The 13,871-nt window shown below is 38.1% G+C and overlaps 1 protein-coding gene across 1 annotated transcript; it reads right to left on the bottom strand.

Moving 5' to 3' along the window:
* Positions 1-1,593: 1,593 nt before the first annotated feature.
* Positions 1,594-12,833, bottom strand: NEK3 (NIMA related kinase 3; the record flags this gene model as incomplete). Its single annotated transcript, XM_084305991.1, has 14 exons — positions 12,740-12,833; positions 12,404-12,501; positions 10,842-10,925; positions 10,128-10,195; positions 9,922-10,008; positions 9,273-9,327; positions 7,288-7,488; positions 6,894-6,963; positions 6,144-6,187; positions 5,143-5,245; positions 4,605-4,751; positions 3,377-3,511; positions 2,593-2,728; positions 1,594-1,660 (listed from the first exon to the last, which is right to left on the bottom strand). Exons 1-14 carry the CDS (start codon positions 12,780-12,782, stop codon positions 1,594-1,596), a joined length of 1,338 nt encoding a protein of 445 aa, XP_084162117.1. The 5' UTR covers positions 12,783-12,833.
* Between the last annotated feature and the right edge of the window lie 1,038 nt (positions 12,834-13,871).

Genomic DNA, 13,871 nt, shown 5'->3' with positions numbered 1-13,871 from the left:
AACATTGTCCTAGCACACCCTAAAATTAAAAAATGAGAAGGCAGCAAAAGTATTATGGTGTGGTGTTATTACGGCGTTATGGTATGGTATTATTCTTGGAGGTCTTTTCCAACCTTAATGATTCTATGATTCTGGGAAGTTTGACGTTATTTATTGAAGTTAATGATGTTGCACACGTGTTCTCTTAATGGAAAACATAAAATTACGGTGTGTTTCTTGTTGAACTTTCTCTGGTAGAAAAGACCAAGTATTCTGGGTCATGATCACTGCGTATTTGCAACCTATCCGCAAGCAAGCTTAGAGGGCTAATACACACGCACACTCCAAAACTGTTCTTGTTAGCCGGACTAAGTTTTAACCAGGAAGATTTGGTGGGACACTGCCCTTTTCCTGTCAGGAAGGAAAGCCAGGCTCGGTAGCAGACCACCTCGGCCTGCGTGAAGCCATCTCCGCGGCCCGGGCCCCTTCCCGCCCTGCTGTGGCACCGTCGCCATGGCGACGCCGCGCACCGGGGGGGCGGCCATGGCCGGGGCCTCCCTGAGGCGAGGCGCGGGCAGGGGGACGCGGTACCTGCGTGTGGCCGCCGCCTCCGGAGCCCCCGAGGCCAGCCCGAGGAAGAGGAGGAGGAGGAAGATGAAAGATGAGCAGCCTTCCCCGGCTGCCCTGCCCTCGGCGGGGTGTGGCGTCTGTGGCACTGCCCTCGCACCCCTCCGGGAGGAGGCGGCTGCATTGCCCCGCTGTGAGGGGCTTTGGGTGTGAGCAACGCAGGAGAAATAACAGCCCTGTTCCACATCTTGACATTTTCTAAAGCTTTTCGTATTCATTTTTCTCCAGTATTATTTAACACAGTCCAGAAGCACCTCCCAGGGAGAACTGTACTGGGGTCATGTCTACACTTCCCTGTCAGGCTTCTCATCACTATTTAGTAGCCAACAGCCAGCCAAAATAGCACCATTAAACTTAAATTATACATAATGCGTCCTGCAGAAGTTTATCTCCTTATCAAAATGGGGAAAATTGCCCTTTTTAGTGAACAAATGAGGTTTCTTCCACACATGCAAATGGCATATATAAAAATCTTGTCATTGAAGCCAAAAGTTCACCCTCAGGTATTGTCAGAGGACTAATAGCTGCATGAACTATGCCTCAAATAATTAGCATAGCTAAATGTTTTCCATAAAATGCCCTTCAGACAAAATCAGTTATTCCTGCTATGCAGTATTTCAAGACATTGTCAGAAAGAAAAACTTCATGCACAACTGTCACATCACCTCTTTGAAATAAGACAAAGAAGGCAATTAAAACAATGCTGTTAGCACTAATGGTTTTGACTGAACATTTCTACGAAGCTATTACCAACTCCAAATATATTTAATATCTACTTTTTTGTTATTTGCAAGTGTTCTAGCTAGAAAGGTTATTTATTATTCATCCCTCCCCTTAGTTTGCCATACAGAAAACCTGCACACAGTTTTTTTTTACTAAGAACATTTTATTAATAACTACAACTATTATCAACAAATACAACCTGGATTATACATATTGGTAAGCCTAACTTTCATTATTGTAGAAAAAATTCCAAATGTAAGTTTTTCAGTCACTGTGCTTCAATACCATTTCCAGTTCTGACACCCAATCTGGGTCATCTTCCTCAAAGTCCCTAAAAACAGATTTCAAAATGTTACTTTGCAAAATAATCCGACTTCATAAAGAAATATATATATATATTTAAATTACACAATAACTAGGAGAAATACTGTTGAAAATCTCAGTGGAAGAGGCTTATTTCCTGCACTACTGCAGTTAAGGAGCCAGTAGGGGTTCCATTTTGAATTTAACCACATAAGTTTTTACCAGGAGCAAAGAATCATACACCAAGAAACTATGTATGTGTTGATATTAATGGCTTGCAGTTGAACTGCAGTAACGTACTTAAGCAGTTCATGTCCCAGTGCCACCAAAATAAACAATGACATAGACTAAGGTTTTGAGATCCTAATTCCCACCCCCCAAAGATACACACATCTGTAAAATAGAGCATTTCTGTTCAGAACATGTTGACATACTTTGCTTTTTCAAAAGCAGGAAAAATAGGTCACATAAGCAGAACATACAAGTTGAAAAGTCTGTACAAATATGTCTTCAATAAGTAGGTTCAAAAGTGATTTTATTGCACTGTGCATGAAAGAGTAGGAAAGTTAATACACAGATACAGCAAACATACCACTAGTGAGTGGTTTTGCTGTTGCTTATCTGATTTCAAGGTTAGAGTACAAAGACGTTTCATGAAAGAAGGGTTTGCACATTACTGTGGATCTAATTTCATCTCATACTTTCATTTTTGCAAAGTCACCAGCAAAAATAATCTGCTAATAACAAGTAACCTGTTTAATCTCAACGTCATCAATAACTATAAATGTAGCAAAGAAAGTATTTAAGATATTAAAATTTAGTAACATTTGATATCATTATTTAACAGAGAGATGAATTGCGAAAAATACCGCCTTTTTTCAAGGAGATTTTTTTTTTTTTTGAAAACTCACTTTAAGGAACCAAAGAAAAGAAAAATAAAAGGATGTTATTTGGACATACGTGTCATCTTCATCAGATCTAGGCTCAAGTCTCTCAGGATCTATGACAATAGCTTCATGTTCCCCATCTACCGTATCAGATGCTTCTGATGCTTCAGTTTCATCAGCAAGTGGACCTCTTAATGTATTTTCAGAAGCTTTGAAATGATAAAAATAAGCGTCACCAAAATCCTTAATTTTAGAAAAATAAAATTAGACATATAAACAGGTGTCTTTCAAATTTATCTTCATTTTTTTGCAAATTCCAGTACAAGCTATTACCTAACTGGGGAGATAACTAGTAACAAAATTGAGGCGGACACCAAATATTTATGACTGCAGCTATGCATATCTACAGACTACAATTACCTTTTGCCATGCCCTCTTACCATCCTGTCTTCAAAATAGGGCAGTACTGACTCAGTGATGGTGGATTACCTGGAGGGGTTACAGCCCCGTTATTGCACCTTCCTAACACACACACTGTGCCAGTTAGCAGGATGGAGACTGTATGGCTCTGCTGTCTCTGCTGTAAGTGACAAACTCATTCAGTCTTCAAGCCGTAAGTAAAAGTCCTTCATAAAGAGATGTACAAAGACTGGAGATGTACAATCACTCAGGAATTCTTGGTTTGGATTTCCCTTTTTTTTTTTTTTCCCCCAAGTCCACTTTTCATTCCATAAACAAACAAACAAAAACCAGTCTGTTGTGACACGAGCACACAATCTCCATGCATAGGGCCTATATATCTTAGAAAAATAAGTCTCTATTGATAAACATATTTACAAAACCGTTTGGGGATTTACCTGCTTTATAAATTGTGTATGTTTTAAATGCTAAGCTGATTTCTGCGTTACTGAGAAAGTTCATCAGGGTCTGAGGTGTTTCCTTGTTCCACTGTTTACGTGGCTTATTTTCACTGTAGTTTATAACAGAGCCATCTAGGTATAAAATCATTAATAAATACTTCTTAGATGAAATTGCATTAGCAGCACGGATTGCAAAGAGCACATTTAAGAAAAAGAAAAAAAAGGAAGAAAGGAAGAAAAGTTGCAGCCTGTTAGCACCACTGGCCTCTTCTAACATACTTCATTTGACATCTAGAGCAAAGAAAATTACAGAATGTAACATTGCAACTTCTGTTCTGAGGGAGCCAGCAGAAACCAAGACCTCATGTGAGGAGCCAGAGTCTCTGCAAGCTTATTTGGTGGCTCTAAGAAGCTCACAAAAAGGAGCCTGTGGCCATTTTTGTGCCTTTTAATGGCAGAATATCTAAATACATGCATTTTTCTGTCTTCTTTCACTGCCCTGGATATTATCAGCATGTAACACTTGCATCTCCTATCTCATCTGATTACTCAAATCTGTATGACTTATTTCACTAGCATGTATGTATACACATTTACTTAGAACACATCTCCAAAATCAAATGAAATTTTTCTAACAATCTAATATGGTAGGGGTCAGTTTAAACCTGTGACATTTGTCAGAGGAAATCCCATATTAAATGTTCCTGTTAAAAGCTGTTAGTACAGAAGAAGGACAAATCTCTGCCTCACATCTGAGGTACATCATTAGTCGTTCTTGTCATTGGCATTATCTGTACATTAAGTGACTACAGAAGTAGAGGCAGAGATGTTACGTGCTCCCAACAGAGTGCTGTATTTGAAAGACCAGCAGCTGCATTCTGCATCAAATTAATTTTGCATGGTATCTTCAGGATTACACTGACAAATGGCATGTAAAGAGGAGGGTTGGTAGCATAACTTTTTATCGATGATTACAGTTTTAGGGTTGCTAACATTATCTCTGGCTTTGCAGCCCTCCTGTCATCCAAGACCACTAAGAAATTATTAGTGTCAAATGTATCTTCATCACAGTGGACTTCTGGAGTGTTGGTTAGTAGAATATTTTAAAAATATTTTTACATCATTTTAAATATTATCTGTAATTCTCTGGCTTTTAAAATTCGTGAAGAAGTACTGATATTACTTAAATTAAAAATGCATAAAGACACATTTAATTAAATCTTACTTTTAACGTCTTCAGATGTAAAACTGGCAGAAAGCAAGGAAGCATTTTCCAAGACATCCACTACAGTATTAAATGACCTTTTTTCCCATTTTCTCCTTTGGGGATGTGATGAATCAGTAATTCCTGGGAGGACTTCAGAAGTCTCTGCTGTAACTGCAACAACACCAAGATGATAATCAGCATCTAACCAGTTTTTCATTGTTTTTTCAAGCAAGTACTAAGAGTACAGCACTTCATATTTAATTCTATGGGTGTAAGTCACAACCCCTTTTATTAAGATCAGTAAAACGGTGTATTTACTCCATACCAAATGTTTTCAAACAATATGTTTTAAAATAGTTTGGCCAAGATTAATACTACTTTTAAATCTCAGATGAGCAGTAGGAGACAATATATTAATTCCAGACGTAGCAGGCAGTGGCATGGTTTTATGCAGGTGCAGGCTTGTATGCTTTACCTGTTTAAATGGCTGGATCAATGACATTTAAATGTCACTACATAGAGCGACATTCATAAGCCTTAAAACTGTCAGACTTACCCTCTGCATCCGTTTTCCTTTGCTCCTTTGTGCATTTATTCAAATCCTTAGAAATATTTTCACTTTTCAAGTTGCTATGCTTGCTGCTTTCATCTTTGCTTTGCTTTAAAAGAATAAGGACCACATTAATCTTTGTCTTTGCCGTCCAGAAAAACAAAGCAGTACTATTGGCATGGCATTAATTATTTTAGTTTTGCTACAAGAGAGCTGGCCTAAGGATCTGAAAACTAAACTGCTGACACCATGAAGGCAATGGCAAGTGCTACATCTATTATTACACACTTCATGCTGTTTCCCTTTCTTGACACACTCTGTTTTTGAAGCAAAGCACAAATGTAGTGGTTTTTTTTTCCTAAACAATTGAAAATAGTAGCAGAATCAAGATAAATGAGTCATATTCCAAGAGAAAACAAGATGCACCCAAATATTAAGATTCTCAGATTGACAAGTCCATTAAAAGAAAAAAAAAATAGCCCTCCTGGCAACATATTTTGAAAAATATACTCAATTTGGCTGGGACAGGCTGTGCTACAATCTATCCAGAAGTGATTTCTTGGTCACCTGTGACTTACTTCCCTTCACCTGGAATCTCACATGGGCACTAAAATCTGACAATTGTGAGAATTATGTCCAGACTGGACTGTTTCTACAGCAGCCTGTTCAAAATGTGTCCCAAAAGCAAAGAAAATACACTATTTTATGCAGTATCCCAAAATTTACAAAAACAAGAGAGGTGTTTTTATTTATTTATTTTTGACAGGTCTATAACAAAATCCACTTTGGAACTCAGCTAAACGTGGAAAACATCAAAATGTTACAAAGGTGTGAAATTGAAACTGCAGCGGAACTTTGCAATTTTGAGTGCAGATGACAGCTGACATACTAGATGGTTTGGTTTAGCCTACTAAGTTTTCAAAATGCTTTTTTTTTTTTTTTTTCTATAATACAGAACATTTTAAATTGCTAAAATGTAAATTTCATATTTATATCTGCATACTCACCTTACTTTCTTTCTTATTTGAGCTTCCACCAGCCGTAACGCTACCTGACACATTAAGGGACAGACACAGGAGTTAGTACGTTTGGCAAACCTCCATGGTAAAGTGATGTTTGAGAGGTACGGCATCATTACCACTGAACCAGGTGATGAAAATTATGTGAAAGCTTCTTCACGCTCATGTCAATGTATCTCATCCTCAACAGGGAGTCCCTGTATTATTCATTTCCTCTGAACCTTTCTGCAGTAAAATAGTACTGCAAACACGTGGTTGTTACAATTTTGGGTGTAGTTAAATTTATGCAGAAGAAAAAATCCCAAATCCTCTATAAAAATTAAATTGTAGGAAAAATAACTTGTTTCACCATATTCTGGAAAAGAAAGCTCTGTCATTTAAAATAGATGGAATAACTACAAGTTTTTCTCATTTTAAAATTGATAGCTTAATTCTAGCAGAACTCTAAAATTTAAAAATGTATGTATTGTAGCTCTGCACTGTATTTCTGGTGGAGGGAAGCTAATGATGTACAGCACTCAGCTATGCCCCATTAAAAGCCTTCTAATATGAAGCCTCATGTTGGAATGCAACATACACCCTTCAAGCATTTTCCATACAAGTTCAAGAATGTTACATTTTGAAATAATTAAAATTTGATTGCAGCATATAATGTTAATGTTTTATAGTTGTAATTAAGATCTTACAATTCCTAGGCGTTTTATCATTCCTGTATCAAGAAAAAGGTTGCTGACTTACCTTGTGGTCTCAGTGCCGTGCCTTCATGTTTCCTGGTTTCCTTTAATGTCTGCTTGAATTCATCTGCCACCTGGAATGGGTATGTAAAGACACCAGTACAGGACCATTTTAATCTTTCTCTAGTTATTGTATATGTTATTTGTTAAAAATGGACTTACTATACAACAGAATTGTGACAGCAAACAGTGTCTAATTTCAGCAGCATCAGGTCAATACTCAACTTTTCTTTTTAAAACAAACCCTTCCTACAAATGTATTTACAGCTTTTAGCATAGGACCTACACAATAGAACATTTTTGTTATATATACACTACCAAATTACAAAATAAATCGATTTAGTATCTAAAAACGTAGATACTACTGCTCAAACCCAGAGACAAACATTATACCATACCTCAGGAGGCAAACAGTTTTTGATAAATTTGGCCAAGCAACTCCTTTTAAGAATCGTACTGGCTGATGGACGATCCTTGGGATTTCTCTTAAACATCTGTTTTATTAAATATTGAAGTTCATAGGAATAGTGGCATGGTAGTGGATTGTAGGATCCTCTGCAGATCTTTAGGATGAGGTGTTTCCAGCTTTTTGCTTGAAACTGTGTTAAAAATAAATGAACATTAGAGCACAGAGTTTAAGAATAAGGTAAGAAGAAACTGATGTGATTTCAGAGCACCTTTATACAAAACGTGTGGTATACAAAAACGTGTGGTATGCATCTACGTAGGCTCTCTATAACCACACTGATTTAGATCCCAGTTTGAGAATTTCAGGCCCATAATTCAGGAGTGTGGAATAATGACCCTGTGTGAACACATCAGTAACTCCTTCACATTTTAGAATGAAAAAATCTAGCTTTAGTTAAAACTTCATCTGCAAACTGTGATTACAATACTTTTTGCTAATAAGCTGTACAACTGGTAAGAAGGAAGGGTTTACTACTACTCTTGCCAATCTGTAAGAGACAGCTTAGGTTATTACTTTTCCCAGCTGTTACCAGCCTTCAGCCAGGAGTTACTGCTGTCAGGCACAAGTCACTGGACAACTGCAGTATCAGTGGGGACAGCTAAAACCAGACAGCAACAACCTGAGATAAAACGGCTGAGAACTTCTCTCTCCATGCACAAAGAGTGTTCTTATGGTAGACCCCATTGGCTCTGCAGCCGAGCATCCACAGTGTGCAGCAGCCTTTTACATCATCATGGTTTAGTGGGGACTGTTAGCGTTAGGTCAGAGGTTGGACTCGATGATCTTGAGGTCTCTTCCAACCTAGAAATTCTGTGATTCTGTGACCTCTGACAGGCTATGCAAGAACAGATAGGACCATCGCATAAAAACAGGGGCATAACACTTCACTGCTGCCAAAAAGGGAAAGATGCTCCACTCCTTGATATCCCAGCTCTAAGCACTGCCTAAATAGCTGTCACAGTGCCACAGACATACTCAGGGTACCACACGTCCATGCACATGTCCCTATTACTCAGTCACAAGCAGTATGAACTTCTGAACTCTTGTCCTGATAGCAGCTGCAGCTGTAGAAAATCCTTGGCTAACACACAGGATTTCAAGGTACAGGAGTAACTTGATGAAATGAAACTGCTGCTTACAAAAACGTAAGACAGAATGACCTTAAATTAGGACAGCCCCTTTTTCTTGCCAAAACAACTTATCCTGATAAGGCCCCTCATCTTCGCCATGTGTCTGTATATAGGAGCCAGAGGAAATTACCACATAGGAAGCATGGCATCAATGATGGAAACACAAGTATCCCAGAAATGACAGACCTACAGAACCGTATTTCCAGCTTCTCTCTGTCCCAGTACAACAGTGACTTGTTTGATTTGCCTGAATAAGCAACAGGTGTATCAATCAATCACTGATGTGAAGCAGCAAACTGCTTACTACTTATTAATATTTTGCTATAGTTGCATACAATATATGCTTGTTAACAGAGATTTTCAGTATCCTTGCCTCCATCTTCTGGGATCACCCTGATCCCATAAAATGCAATGCTTTTTCCAACGTCCCCACAGGTATCTCGAACCAGTCCGGCACCCACTGGACTTAGTAAGCCCCAGATCACCTCACTGATATTGAAGGAAACCAAGCTAGCAAGAAAGAAAAAACATATTTTCTAAAAATTTAGGAGAATGATTGTTTCACCAAAGGGTTCAACAGGTCCATGAGCTGCTGAAACACAGAGGACACGTAAGAGAGAAGGGTTGAGAAGGGCAGAGCAGTGCTTCCCTCTTTCATAAGCAGCAGCAACAAATACATCAGTCAAATATGTAATTGGCTGTGAACCCATCAAAGTACAATTAACTGCTATTTGAAGTTTTAGGAATTCCAACAGTGCTCTACTAGCAAGAAAGCCATACTTACTGGATGTGTAAGAGTGCACAGCTCGTACAGAATGCATCCCAGAGACCATATATCGCTGTAGGCACAGAGAAAGATGAGAGAAAATTGGAGCCAAAAATTGAAATTTAATAGCAAATAAAACAGCCCAGCAAAAGTGAAATTCACTATGTGTGCATAATGGAATTAAGTAAACTAAAATAAATGTAAGTAATCATAAAAGTCAATACAACAATGTGCTTAGCCTCTCCAGTGGAAAGAATCTTGCTTATTTTAACCCACCCTAAAGTAAATAAGGGTGACTGCCATACAATTGTAACAGACTTCTCATTCCCAGAACGTCTCCTAAGCAATTTGCTTTGGTGATATTTATCTCCTTCTGTACTACAAAGCCTTTGTGCTACATGGCCCTAAACAACAGATGGCAGCCACGGGATCCTAATTCCGAGAGCTGGAATTCTGGCCCCTGCCAGTAAGCATTCTCCTGCTGGGAAACCATCGTGTTCTTCCACAGCAAGCAAGTAGTGCCACCCCCGCAAAAAAAAAAAAAAATCAAGTTACCCCTTGCTCAATTCAGACCAAATACAGATCGGCTACATAGCCAGATTTAAATAACAATAAAAAAGATGTAAGTCAGTCAGGCATTATTTGTGACCCCTGAACACACAAATACCTTTTGTTGTTGTATGGCATGCTTTCCCAGATTTCTGGAGGAACATAATAAGGGGTTCCCACATACGTGCAAGCATATGCCCCTGGACTATTGAAACGACAAAGAAAAGTCACATGAAAAGTAATGCCTTAAAACATTCTGTACTACTTATATATGATTAAAAAAAAAACTTTACACCACTGAGATCAGTGGAGATATCCACATACTGTGCAAGAAGACGTGCAGATCCAAAATCCCCCAGTTTTACTTTTCCATTTTGGGTGAGGAAGACGTTCTGCGTTTCAACAGAAGAACAGTTTTACACACTTAGGTATCTATTTTTCTAGGAAATGTTTCTGCAGTTTGCATAGAAAGAAAAGGAGCAGATAATAATTTCTGATCTTTGATATTTCCTTTTACTTGCTTCACCTAGTACTCCTAGAAAAAAAAAAAAGTTAAGAACTACGCTTTGTTTAAAGGCAAATACAGGCCCAAAGCATTAGCAAAGAAAGAATCAGACCTTAGAAATGCCTTAATCTCACTGCTGCACTCAGAACCCTAAGGACACAGTTTCTTCTGAATTTCTATCTTGTTGCTAGGAAATAGTAAGAAAAAAAAATAAAGAAAGGCAAGATATTTACAAACTGCGTACTCCATACACATTTTTCATGCTTCTGTTATTGTTTTAAGTTACCTGCATCCTGCCACCAGCAATTGGTGCTCTCAGCAGTGTGGATATGAAGGGTATAGCTATACTTTGGTGATGTTTAAGGCCACAACGTTCCATCATTCCATACACCCAGCAATTTCATCTACTTAATATTCTCTAGTTCAAATGGAGAATATAGCGTGTAGCAGTACCAGGAAATTATGACAGAGGGATTTGAACATTTGCATGCAGAGGAGCTTGTAAACGGCAAAAAAAAACCTGCGCACTTCACCTTGGATTTGATATCCCTGTGCAACACACGTTTATCGTGAATGTGTTTCACACCCAGGCACATCTGCACAAACCAGTGAAGGATCTGAAAAGAGTAATGGAGAGTTATAATGGTTCAATACTGTATGTAATGATTACTTCACTCATAGATTTAAAAAAAAAAAAAAAAAAAAAAAACAAAACAAAACAAAAAAAAAAAGGCATGTTCAGAATACCTGGGAGTTAGAAGTAACTCCAGCACAGTGTCCTCTGGTTACCATGGAAGACTCAATTCTTTAAGGTAAAGTGTAATTTCACATGGCAGAAGGAATGCTTACTGCATCTTGAAAAATCTAATAATATATAACAATAACAAAGCTAGGGACTCACTCTCTGATGGTCATTATCACAGAATGGTTTGGGTTGGAAGGGACCTTAAAGCCCACCCAGTCCCACCCCCCTGCCATGGGCAGGGACACCTTCCACCAGCCCAGGTTGCCCAAAGCCCCATCCAGCCTGGCCTTGAGCACCTCCAGGGATGGGGCAGCCACAGCTTCTCTGGGCAGACTGGGCCAGGGCCTCACCACCCTCTGAGTGAAGAATTTCTTCCTCATATCTAATCTAAACATACCCTCTTTAGTTTGAAACCATTCCCCCCTTGTCCTACCACTACACCCCCTGACAAAGAGTCCTTCCCCAGCTTTCCTGTAGGCCCCTTTAGGTACTGGAAGGCTGCTGTAAGGTCTCCCTGGAGCCTTCTCTTCTCCAGGCTGAACAACCCCAACTCCCTCAGGCTGTCTTCAAAGGAGAGGCTCTCCAGCCCTTTGATCAGCCTTGTGGCCCTCCTCTGAACTTGTTCTAATATGTCTAATTATAATCATGACAATTACAATTTCATAGCAAATAAGCAGATTAAAAGGCTTGCACTGAGATAATAGATTATTTCTAAAATGAAACGTATTATATTTAAATTTACAAAATAAAGTTCCTAGAGATACTCAGACAATCTAAGTATTACAGTAGGTGAGGATTCTGCTCTTTTCATTTGAACTGAGATGATGCTTCTAAACTACAGGAAGTCATTTCCAATCACTACGGTGTAACTTTGAACCTTCTGTGAAGTAACTTTATAGCTTCTCTGATAAAAGGAGTTAATGCACGCTGAATGCTTCAAACGTTTAACTGCTACACATTTTATTTAGTCTCCTGGTTATTTTCATTTATCTCATCGGAGAGTCTTATTTGCTTCCAATTTGCAGTACCTCTTAATGGGCTCTAAATGCTGGCTGGTTTATGTTAAATTTTTACTTGATTGCATAAATTTATGCATTCAAACCTGTCTGCATTTTTAACAGTCTGTGCATTTCTCACATACAGACAGCAATTTTTTTCTTACTCCTTTTACAGTCCAGTACTTACCTTGTTCTGCTGGAAGTTATCAAGTAGTAATGTTTCTCTCCTATCTATAAGTACCTTGTTTCATTTAAGGTGTCTGTATATCTATGGCTTGTTTTCTGTGACAGAGTGTGCTTCAGTTTACATGAAGAAGGATTCCTAGGTCCTTGTTTCAAAACTATTTCTTACCATGTCTTCAGGGAACAACTTTCCTCTTTGGTGCTTAATCTTTTCCATTAGATCTCCATCATCACAATATTCCATCACTATATACAGATGTCCATCAGCTAAATTTTAGGTAATTTAAGAATAATTAGTAATTTAATGAACAGGATAATTATATTATCTTTACTATAAAGCTCCAAATACATGCTATATATTATGAATTACATGTATAATAAATACGTATTATAAACATGTGCTTTGTTTACAACATTATGATAAACAAAAAAAAAAACCCACACTGATCCCCAAAGAGTACGCAACTTATAAACAAATACAGATACTTTAAATTGTTTTATTTACCTTCAAATGATTCCTTATAGGCAACAATATTTGGGTGCTTCATTTTAGCCAAAAGAATAGCTTCCTTCCTAGAGATCTCTACATCAGATGAAGACTGCAAATGAATGTACATTTATATAAAGGTTACTCTTGTAGATTTTCATATATATACACAATGGACCTCATTTCTTTTCAGAATCGTTCTTCAATTTACTTTTTTTCAGTTATTTTAAAAAGTCCTTTAGAAACTTGAAAACTTCATTGTTTTTAGCACAAGGGGTATTATTAATTAAAGAATTCTTCCTGGGTGTCTTCCTAGTTCAGTTAATGATTTCCTATTTTAACAGCATAGAACTATGTAACAACTAAACAGCACACACTGATTTTGGAACACCTGACAGCTGTACTGTGTGAACTCAGCATACAACCAAGTGCCCAGGTATTAGCTTAGTTTCAGCCTCAATAAAGCCAGTGCCTCCCATTTTGTGATTTTTTTGGTTACCTAAATGCAGAGCGGGTAACCTGAGTAACTGCTTTCCAACAGTAACATAAGGCTAATTTCTTCATCAGGTATGATGAAATCTAGATTCTAGTGAAGTTGATGGGAATCCAGTCAAATACATCAGGGGAACAAGTATTTAATCCTATCACGTTTTCTGAAACAGAACAGATTTTACTATTATTATGCATATCAAATCAGACACAGGTGCAGCCCGGCTATACACCATGCAGATGCCTAATAAACTGAACTCTCAGCAAAGGCATTCAGAGTTTCCAAACTGTATTGAGAGTTATGTTTGTTTTTAAAGTGGATGGGGAGGTGATGCGTGTGTTAACACCTACCATAGGAAGTCTTATTTCCTTCATTGCATACTTCTGGTCAGTAATTTTGTGATGAACGAGGAGAGCTCTCCCGAAGGATCCCTCCCCTAATACTTTCAGCACTTCATATCCTTCCATTCTGTACAAACTTAGGTTCAACGCTTCTTTTCAAACATTCCCCTTCAGAAGATTATCTTCTAAATTTTGTCACGAACTTGATCCACTTTTTTTTTTGACATTTGTTAATACAATCTGCGTGAGAAAAAAAATAAGGGCAGAGGATAAATGTGGTATATTGGTACCTACAACTGCTCAGCGTTATCGTAACACA

Source organism: Netta rufina, assembly GCF_964035555.1.
Source record: "Netta rufina genome assembly, chromosome: 1".
NCBI classification, from domain to species: Eukaryota; Metazoa; Chordata; class Aves; order Anseriformes; family Anatidae; genus Netta; species Netta rufina.
Note: the sequence above shows the minus strand (reverse complement) of the source record. Positions and strands in the feature narration are given on the sequence as shown.